This window comes from Pteropus vampyrus, unplaced genomic scaffold, assembly GCF_000151845.1.
Source record: "Pteropus vampyrus isolate Shadow unplaced genomic scaffold, Pvam_2.0 Scaffold13, whole genome shotgun sequence".
Classification (NCBI taxonomy): Eukaryota; Metazoa; Chordata; class Mammalia; order Chiroptera; family Pteropodidae; genus Pteropus; species Pteropus vampyrus.
Genome location: NW_011888794.1, coordinates 6,395,981 through 6,406,666, shown reverse-complemented (window position 1 = coordinate 6,406,666; position 10,686 = coordinate 6,395,981). Strand labels below are relative to the sequence as shown.

The window sequence follows — 10,686 nt, the reverse complement described above, 5'->3', positions numbered from 1 at the left end:
GTTTGCATAAATAAATATTTATTCCCATATTGTAAATCAAGTTTATTCCTTCCATTTTTCTGTAGGTTTCATAAAATTTCCCTTAATTATTCTTATCCATTCTCTAATCACCTAAAGTTTTTATGTTTTCTTACTATTTTCTTGCAGTTATTATATTTGTCAAGTACATAGCTTTGTAATTTTCTGTAGTTTTATCCTTATGAGATATGTGACTTTATTTTTAAAACTGTATTTTTTTCTCCAAGTGTATGCAGGGAAGATATATGATTTTTAATAATTCATTTTAATAATTAGTTTTGTTTGACCTCATTTTTAGATGAGATTTCATCTCCAAAACAAATTTTTTTTAACATTTGGTATATTGTCTTTTAAGTACAACGCATTGGTTAACTTCCAATGAAGGTAAAATTAAAGTATGCATTTTAAGAGAAATGTTTGAAGGAAAAGTAAGTCTCTTTTCAGTAAGATTTTGATTATTCTTTTTACATTCATAATTGCCATTTTCTCTTCTAATCCCCTCAGTTGTCATTTTTTTCTTGCTATTTTATGTCTTAGTTTCTTCAACTGTAAAATGAGGGGTTAGACCAAATTATCTCTAAAGTTCCATGGTCTGACAATTTAAATTATAGCCCCAGCCTTTATGAGATTTTCAAATGAAAAAGGACATATGAACTCATCTTGAGAAAAAAAGGGGGAAAAAGTCAAAGGGCCTAATACATGGATAATGAGGATAAACATATTAGAGTGTGCTGTGCATTTAGGCCTTCGATCTAAAATATTATCAATTTTATGGATTTTTGTTGTATAATGAAAACATTGGTTGAATGAATCTGATTGAATGAGTGAAAATACTGCATAGGCAACCTCAAAGCACACTGTTTAATTCCAGTAGTAATTATATTAGCCAATATTTTGTGGAACACTTCATTTGTGTGAAATATTTTGCATGAAGTAACTTATTTGATTTTCAGAATATACTGTAAGACAAAGTAGCTTCATAATTTCTATACAGATGACTATAAGGAAGGGAAGTTTTTTGGGAGATAAGACAAATGACTTTTCTTGAGGTTAGGACTGCCTACAATACTGTTTTTACATCTACTGTATGTTTGTTTAGCCTGGGTTTGAGACTTCCACCAGCGGGTACTAGATACTGTTAAATTCTTCATTTACACAAGATAAACTGAGGCATAAGATATGTTAAATGACTTTTTTTCATCCAAAAGTGATATTTAACCCTCAAGACCTGTGTACTTCTTGACTCTAATTACCTGTTTCATCTGCTCATATTTCCTGGATCTTGTTCAGAATTGCCTGCAATGGACATATCAATCTTTCCTGATTTTCATACAATTTGAAATTATATTGACATGTTATTACGCTTGACATTTTACTGTTTTTTTTTCCTTCCATTTTTAACATAACTTCTGTATGTGGACATGTTTAGTGCAACTACAAGCAAAATATTACAAATGCCGGGATAAATTCTTTTTGATGAGGTCGACCTCATGTTGGAATATCTACCACATGGGCACACGGTTTAACGTTTGTTAAATTGAATAGAATTTACAGTCATAAATATGAAATAAACTGAGTAAATTAGTGTCTTTAAAATTCCATCTGTATTATAAATCCAACATTGAAAAAGGGATTATGGCTCCCATGCTTTCAATGCTGATTTAACAGTTAGTAAATGACTTCCTAATCCTTTCCAAATTTGTAATATAGGCTTGAAAGCAAATTATGAAAATTAGGAACTTTTTTTTTTTATCACATGTGGATTAATTTCTGTTAGTATAGTAAGTTCAGTTATCAGCAAAAATTATTTACTATATTCCATACTATAATATATCTTTTTCATATTCTCTAGCTTAAGGCCCCATCTTTTACTTAAATTGTCACTACTACCTTCTACTTAGTCTCCAGAATCATCTTCAACATGAGCTCCACACATGGCCATAGTGATCTTTTTAAAACACAAATTTCCTGGTATTAAATCTTTTAATATTCCATCACCTTTGGTCTAAAATTGTAGCCTCTAAGTGTGACACCTGAACATGAGTCCCTCCATTATCTGCAGTGCACTCAGCTCTCCAAGCTCATTACCAATAATATTGTTCATCCTGTCCATACCTTCGGCCAAGAAGGATGATAATATTTGTGGCTCTTCCATAATGACATGTTTACTTTCACATGTGTGCCTTACACACTATACCCTCTTCCTCTGTCTCCTGCCCTGGCTAAATCCTATTTTTTTATACTTAATTTAGACATCACCTGCTCTGAGAGGGCCCAACTTAGAAATCTCTTCCTTTGGGAAATTTTCTGCAACATTTCTCAGGACCGTGTTAGGTCCTGTTCATATGGCATCTGGAGATCGGCATTTGTCCTGCTCAGTGTTTTTAGATGGAAGATTTTCTTACTGGCCTTTCACAACCATAATCAAAATTCATCAAGGGATTCTATCTTGTTTGCAGTCAAATCCCTGGTAATTAAGCATACTAAAATAAATATGAATGGAATGAATGACTGAATGATTTCTTTTTTAATCATCACAGTATTTTTCTTGACCTTAGTGGGTTAAGTCTTAAAGTTTACCCAATTTTGTTTTATATCCTAAGGGAATACATTCCCAATTTAAGGTTTATCACAGAGAAAAAAAGGCTACAGTTTGAAGAGGAATTATTATATACAATGACTGACATTTAAAAAGTGATTATAGACTGTATATTTGTATGGACATATCATCTGAAAATACACATGAACTTTTCTTCTCAGAACTAGAAAAAACTAGATAAAATTATGGTGGGTCTTTTGTCAGGAATTATCAGTTTTTTAAAATGATTTTTTTTTTTCCTGCTTTGAGTCCATTTGCATGACTGTCAGTTCTCTTTCTTTCCATAAATAGTTATTGGCAACTCACACTGTAAGGGCACACTGCTAGGCAGAAATTGCACAAGTTAGCAAAATGGTATTTGAGCAATTGAGCAATTTCCCGCAGCGAGCAAATCTAGCTTAGAGGGAAGAAAGTGCTCAGGTGTTTATGTCTCTGGCCTCCATGAGCGCAGGCTGCCTCCTGGAGCTGAAGAGCACCATATGCTCAGGGCTGTCCTTTCATTAAGTTTTCTATTGTCTGCCAAAGGTCAGGACCCCAAAGTCCTCACCTTTTACTACCTTCTGTTAAAGGAGGAATTAAGCAAGTCTCTCCTCTGGAGACTCAGGTTCCAATCTCTAATTCCTCCTTTAACAGTTGTCATTTGAGACATTTCCTGAGAGCACAAATTAGAATCCTTACGGGATTTTACTGCAATCAAGTCAGCTTCATACACCGTCCCCAATATTGCTTCAATGATGTTATTTCATAGCAAGATTATGCCTGATGTTTTCGTAAAACATGTGCAGAGCTCCCAAAACAGAAAGGATTTGGATTTTTTTAATATACTAACACCACAAAACTGTTTTAAAAGAAACATTTATTTTTCCTTTTCTTGTTAAAGCACCATTTACAGAAGCTTAACTGCCAAGAAAACTTTTTTTTTTTTCTTTTAAATAGGGTCAGGGAGTCTACCCTAAAGAGTCAAATACTGTAAATTGTTTTTTCCCCTGTAGCTGAAATTGCTATGTTGGTTTTAAATTTCCCAGTCCAAATTAATGAACAATTTTCTGTGTACTATAAGAATGGATTTGGCAGTGCAAAGATCAGAGCAATCTCTTCTTCATTAAATGGGGCAAAGAGGACTCCTGGTTCTCAAACCGTTAAATGGATATTAGGGTTTTTAATGAATGGAACACTTATTTTTGTGCCAGCTCAACTAACAACATTGACATGATTAGCATACATTTTGGCAACTGTTCTAGCACAAGGTGTTAGTAAAAAGGGGCTTTTATCTTTGAGCTTGGTTTACTTTAACTTCCCTTGTTATAAATGTTTTTAATGTGAACGAGATGTTTTCGTAAAGGAAATCCTGGCGCAAGGAATTATTTAGAAATACGTCTTTTTATTAACGTTACAGGCTTTTCTCATGCTAGAGATGAAGTCCATACCCCAAAACACATGAACCTTCTACAAATTTAGAAATGAATAGAATATTTTGTTATTTATACTGATGGTTAAGCCATTGCACTTTTGGAAGATTTTTTTTAATTAATGGTGTTACTTGTTTCATATGTAGTTTCTTCCTTTAAAAAAGAGAAATAAGGTATAAAAAATGAGCGGCAGAGAATGTTTTCTTCCTTAGTTATACATCAATTATGAATGAAAAGTTTTGGAAGTTAAATGATCTTAGTTGCTTAGCTCAGGTGCCTCTCGTATAAAATAAATTTTCAGTAAAAATATACTTCCTTTTTATAATAAACATTACTGCTCATATCCTTACATTTTATTCAAATTGTCAGAGAAAACAAGAAAAGCGAGTTGATACAAAGTCAAAAGGTCTTGGGTATTTGCATTCAACTTTTTTTTACAATGTATTTTCATTTTAAAATTTATCGAAAGCTATTATAGCACAGCTAACAGAGGACTGCAATAAGTATGTAGTAAAATGAATGTTTATAATTGATACTAAATCAATAATGAATTAATATCCATGTGCACATGCATGGGTATAAATTATCATGTAAACTTCTACAAACATTTAAGCATATTCACTATTATATATATTTGTCTATAACTACACATGTATTTAATAATTTACCCAATGTTTGAGTGATGAATTAGTTTAATATAAACTTTAGCATAACAGAATATTTATAGTTTACCCACATTTATCTCTAGAAGCAAACAAATGCCAGTAACAGGCACTTCAGTGAAAGAACAAACCCACGTTCAAATAGAAAATGGTAAAAATGAGAAAGAAATTACGAAAATATATACTTTTAATTTGCAGACATATAAACACTTTTGGTATAGTACAGACACAGGATGCCGAAAAGTAGAATGATCCAGTTTAAGCTAACACTTACATTCCTTGCTTATACAGACCATTTTACTGTAGCTCTCATAGCAAATAAAATTTCCAGCTCACATAATGAAGTGAAAGTGATCGATCACTGATGAACCAGTTTGCTTCATTGCAAAGGATTCAGTAAAAGCTAAATGATCGAAGAAATCTGCTGCTGGGCTTACAAAATACTCTTGGATTTAATCCAAAGCCAAAGAAAGGAAGCCAGAAACGGTAGCCAACAAATCTAAACAATGACAAAAAGATAAGTCTAACAACTTTCATAATAAAGGCCCAACTGAAACAACCAGTGGTTTACACCAGCTTCTAGAATATAGAATACATACTGAACATAGAATATAGAATTCTAGAATGTATAACCCAAGTATGAAGTACTGCTGACAAATTATGAAACCACCAAAATGTCGTAAACACCTATGAAGCAAGTAAGGATTGAAACATTTCTTTGCTTCTGGCTGTTTTTCTTGGACAAAATTTCTAGTTACATTTTCTGTAAGGAAGAATATATATATTTTCCCCTGTAATAATAGCCAAGTGCAGTGGTAAAGCAAACAGCAATTTGAGTACACAGGAAGTGAAATAGTCTTCAGCAGTTCAAATCTTTAACACATGGCAGTGTTTTTATCCTTGCTAAAAAAAAAAACAAAACACTTCTTTATAATGCCTTCTCTTTCAAACTATATACATGATGTACTTGTGAGGTAAACATTCTGTTTACAGATGTATTTCTTTTATTTCTTATACATTTAAGTGGGTGTAATTCAATTTATTTTAATTTCATATTTGTTAAATGTTAAAAACAATATATTTAAAATATACTCTTTCATTAATTTCATGTACAACAACTGTCATGTACAGTACTTCAAAACAGTTCCCTGCAAAGGTGCAGCTGATGCCCTCTTGTGGTTAAAGGATTTTTTAGACCAAAAAAAGGAAAAACTGCAATGTACCATTTTCTTACCTTACTCTCAGGTTTTATCAATCATCTGCTTGGTGTATGAAAGCTGCAAATCACGTCCGAGATTTTTTTTTATAACAGTTCTATAGCTGTTAGTACTAATTTTCATTTAAAAAACACTGTACACATTTTATAGCCTCTGATTTTGAATTTAAAAACCTGTAAACAGCTATTTATAATATAGTACAAGTTATAAATTAGTTGTCCTTCATTGGAACTGCCATCCACACACTCTCGTTTAGGTGGTAAAAACTACCCAAAGCCAGTGGAAACATCTCTGTGTTATTCCACAATGAAGTATCAAATATTAGAAATATCCATCGGTTTCCTCTCTCTCATGTGCAAGTCAATTTTTCCTTTCAGTGGAATTTGTACTTCCAGATTTTCATCTTCCCCACGATGCTTTTTCCCTCTTCTTAAGCAGATGTATATGCCCATCCCTGTCACAAGAGTGACAGAACCCAAGCTTATTACAGACAGAGCTACCAAGGTGGGCACACAGGACACAGATTCAGCTTTTCTATGAGTTGGTTCTATTGAGATCTGTGGTTCTTTCTCCTCTATATTAATTTCCGGTTCCTTTCTTAAAAGACTCTCAATGTAGCTCTCGTTACTGACGGTGTCATTAACAAATAGGTTCACCATAACTGTAGAATGCAGAGGCTCAGGATAACCATGGTCGCTCACTTTCACCAGTAGACGATGGAGTCCATAATCTGTCTGCAGCAATGCCTCCTCCAAAGTAATGTTGCCAGTTTTAGGGTCAATCCTAAAGGACTCGGGCCTAGGACCTCTTCTTCCTATGATGCTGTAAGCTATGACAGCATTCATGCCCGTGTCTTTGTCAACAGCATAGACCTCTGTAACGGGGGAGCCCGGGAGAGTAGAAGGTAGTACCAACAGGTAAGACATATTAGACTGAGGAAATAAAACAAGAGGAGGATTGTCATTGATATCTAGGAGGAGAATTGTGATTTTTGCGGTAGAGGAGAGGGCAGGCTCACCCCCATCTACAGCTTCAACCCACAAAGTATAGGAGCTTTGCTGCTCTCTGTCTAAAGAGACTTTAGCTCTCAGCATGCCCTTTCCTGTGTCGATCACAAAAATATCACTCTGGTTCACCACTGAGAGGGCCACCCATCCATTTCGCCCAGCATCAGCGTCAGTTACACTAATTACTCCAATTTCACCGTATCCTGGAAAGTTTTCTGGCACGAAAAAGCTGAAATCCTTGTTGATGAACCGCGGGCTGTTGTCGTTTTTATCCAACACCGTGAGAGCCACAGTGGCCACTGATTCTCTGGGTGGCTTCCCAGAGTCGACAGCCCTGACTGTGTACCTGTACTTTTCTTTCTCTTCTCGGTCCAGCTGAGTAGAAACTGTCAGAATACCTGTGACACTGTCTAAGGAAAAATACGATGGAGCATCAGGTCCCAGAAAATATGTAACTTGGCCTCTCTCTCCACTGTCAGCATCGGTAGCATAGAGCTTAGTCAAAAAGGCATCGGGTGCATTGTTTTCTTCAATGGTTAGTTCTATCAGGGGTTGAAGGAAAACAGGAGCATTATCATTGTCATCTAAAAGTTGCACTTTAATAATTTTTTTGACATGAAATCCCTCAGAGTTCCAGGCCACCACAGCTATCTCATAGAACTGCTGTAGCTCGTAGTCCATAGGTCTTGTCGTTTCTAGCAAATATTCATTATTGTATGGTTTGTAGGGTGACAACCTGAATGGCCCTTCACCATCCAGGTAGCAGTTCACCTTGTATTTACCTTCTGGATCTCTTATAGTGAAGAATGCAATTGGAGTGTTAACAGGTTCCAGTTCTTTCAGGTAAACAATACCATCTACCTCATTCGCTATGTAACGAGGGACGATTTCGGGGGGTCTGAAAATGAATTTGATAATGGACACCAGGGCAGTGATCACAGCTGGGATGCAGCCTGGCCCATTAGCAAGGATGGTGAGCTTGTGAGTTTGCAGAACACTTCCCCCAATCTTACTGAAAAGTTTAATGACTCCAGTGGTTTCGTCCAGATGGAATAAATCCTTGGATTCTTGTGGAACTTTCTGGCTGTAAGAGTAGGTAATCTGAGCATTGGTCCCCAAGTCTCTATCCACAGCCTGGACAGCTGCAATCGGTGTACCCACTGTAGCATTCCCATACACAGTGACATTGATCTGTGAGTCTGTAAAAAGAGGGCAATTGTCATTAATGTCACTTATGCCAATGGTGAGGGTGGCGCTGCCCAACAGCGGTGGAGACCCACCATCTTCAGCTATGATGACGCTCACATACTGGTCTTGGGTCTCCCTGTCCAGCAGCCCCGTGACAATTAGGTAGGGGGTGCGCTCCCCATTCTCATTCTCCTCCACGTCCAGGGTGAACACACGGTGGTAGTCCAGTAAGCGGTAGGTCTGCACCCCGTTAGTGCCTGCGTCTGGGTCCATAGCAGGATGTTCTATGGCCAGCCGGGTGTTTACAGGTGCATTTTCTGGGACCCACACCGAGATCTGGGAAACCGGGAACTGCGGGGCATTGTCATTGATGTCCCGGATAGCGATTTTCACCTTCACAAACCTAAAGTATTCCTGAGGCAGGACCAGTACATCCAGAAGCAAAAGACAGGAGTCCGAGGAAGGGGAGGAGGAGATGGAAATGCTGCCGCCCCAGGCAGCCCCTCCACCTCCTTCAAGACACAGGGCCTCCCGGTCGATCTCCTGGGCGGAAGTGTGCAGCTCCCCGGAGCGGTTGTCCAGGGTCACGTACTGGCCACTCAGTCCCTGGGAGGCCAGGCTGAAAGAGAGGGGGGGCCTCGGCTCGGAGCCTGCGCGCTCCGGCGGCGCGGGCTGCTGGTCCTGCCTCCCCGCGGCCGCGGGCACCAGCCGCAGGTCCTCGGCCAGGCTGCCGATGAGCACCCCGGCGGGCAGTCCCTCGTTCAGGCTGTACAGAAGCTCCGTGGCCCGGCTGTAACTCGCGAGGCAGTTGAAGGGTCCCACGAAGAGGAAAAGCAGAAACAGATGCTGAAAGTGGGGGGGAGGGGAGAAGGCTCGTTACACACGCGCGGAAACACCGGGATGGGAGTCAGAAAACAGTGCGCGGGGGTCACGGCTGCCCCCGTTCCCGGTCCCAGAGGCAAACCCTCTTGTCAGAGCGGGGCGAAGAGGGAACGCCGCCAAGGAGAGGTCGGTGGGGCAACGTGTCTCCGAAACTTAATTTTCCTGTTCACTTTCTACCCCTGCTCCCCATCACCACCCTCATCCAGGTGACATTCGCAATCCCAGACCATAAAGCATCCCTGGAAACACACGCCGGAGTGGAGAGAGGGCTCCAACTCTGGACTGCGCAGCGCCACAGGGAATCCGCCAGGGTAGGTTATGGGGGGTGGAGAGGCCTGAGAGGCGGACAGTTTATCAATTTATTTCCCATTGACATGTTTCTGCCACTAAGATCCCCGTAAAGCTAAATGTGCTGTACCCCTGATTATGAGACCAATTAACAACAACGATATCAATAATAATAATATGGAAAACGTAGTAATGCTTTCCGCTTGGAACCGCCCCCCCCCATTAAATAAACACATTAGCACGGTAGTGATTGTAATTTAAGCATGCATCTGAAATCAAATCGAAAAGATCCAGATCTCCACCCCTTATGAATCCCTCACTGGTCCCCCTCCCCTAGGAGAAAAGAAGTGAAATGATTATGCAAAAACAATTTGTCAAATGCAGTGGACAGTCGTGGCCAGATGCCGGCAGCAGGAAAAATCTCCGAACCCCAGTATCTAAAGCGGATTGAGCCCCCACCCCTTCCACCTCATTTGCCTACATTTCTGCTTCAGAAACTTCCTCTCACGACCGAAGGACTTGCCCATTCCTTGCTTAAATGAAGGCACATTATCCCAAACTCCCTCCCCCACCGTCTTCCCATGAAGTTTGGATGAAGGTAAAAGGTTTGAAAACCATCAAGGAGAGGGAACTGCCTCATAGTGCTGCAACTTGTCGGGGCCGCGGGGCTTCTGCACCCCAACCCTTACCGGCAGGTTTCTGTGGCTGGTGCTGCTCCTGGGACGACTTAGCCGCCCCATATCCAGGCGCGGGTGCCAGGTCGCCGGGCGCCAGCTCACTGCCAGGGCCCGCGAGCCGCGCGCATCCCCTCGGCCGCGCATTCCCAAGGAGGCTGCAGTCAGCGCGCTCCTGACGGGAGGGCGCCAGAAGACACTCCCTCCCCGTTCATGCAAATCGCCGGGGAACTTCAGCCAATAATCACCGGCTCGTCAATTAAGGACGGGAGCTAAAGGCGGGCAGAAAGGCGAGAGGGCAGCAGGGCACGGTCATAGTTTCCTGCCCCGGACCTGGGTAGGTCCAGACCCCGCTGGAGGAGCCAGAACCGGGGGCTTGCGGACGAAGACTGCGACGAGGCACCAGCCGGCTGGGCACCGAGCGCGTGCCCACCAGCCCCCCTCCTCGCCGCACCAGTCAGAACCCGAGTCCACAGGTTGCGAGCCGGAGAGGGAGAATTAGAATAAATTAATAAGCCCGCATTTATACCTGAATTTATAGAGAGGGGAAATCGCGGCGCTACAGAGCAGTCGCAGGAGCTGTCCCAGCTCGCCTGCTCTGCCACCAGTTCAGTGCCTCCGAGAAAGACTCGGATCCCATAGTGTTTGTACAGAGAACGAAAATCCACTTTTCGTTGCAGAGGGAAAGACTTTCAAACTCTGAAAGGTGGTCCGAGCAGGAAAAGCGAATAGATGAATTCGG

The 10,686-nt window shown here is 40.5% G+C and overlaps 1 protein-coding gene across 1 annotated transcript; it reads right to left on the bottom strand.

Moving 5' to 3' along the window:
* Positions 1–5,993: 5,993 nt before the first annotated feature.
* PCDH20 (protocadherin 20) lies at positions 5,994–10,452 on the bottom strand. Its single transcript, XM_011381003.1, has 2 exons — positions 9,960–10,452; positions 5,994–8,946 (listed from the first exon to the last, which is right to left on the bottom strand). Exons 1-2 carry the CDS (start codon positions 10,089–10,091, stop codon positions 6,220–6,222), a joined length of 2,859 nt encoding a protein of 952 aa, XP_011379305.1. The 5' UTR covers positions 10,092–10,452; the 3' UTR covers positions 5,994–6,219.
* Positions 10,453–10,686: the final 234 nt, after the last annotated feature.

Coding starts and splice junctions, on each gene's coding strand:
- PCDH20 (XM_011381003.1), bottom strand. CDS start 10,091: ATGCGCGGCCGAGGGGATGCGCGCGGCTCGCGGGCCCTGGCAGTGAGC. Junction 8,947..9,959: donor CCAGCCACAGAAACCTGCCG/GTAAGGGTTGGG, acceptor CCCCACTTTCAG/CATCTGTTTCTGCTTTTCCT.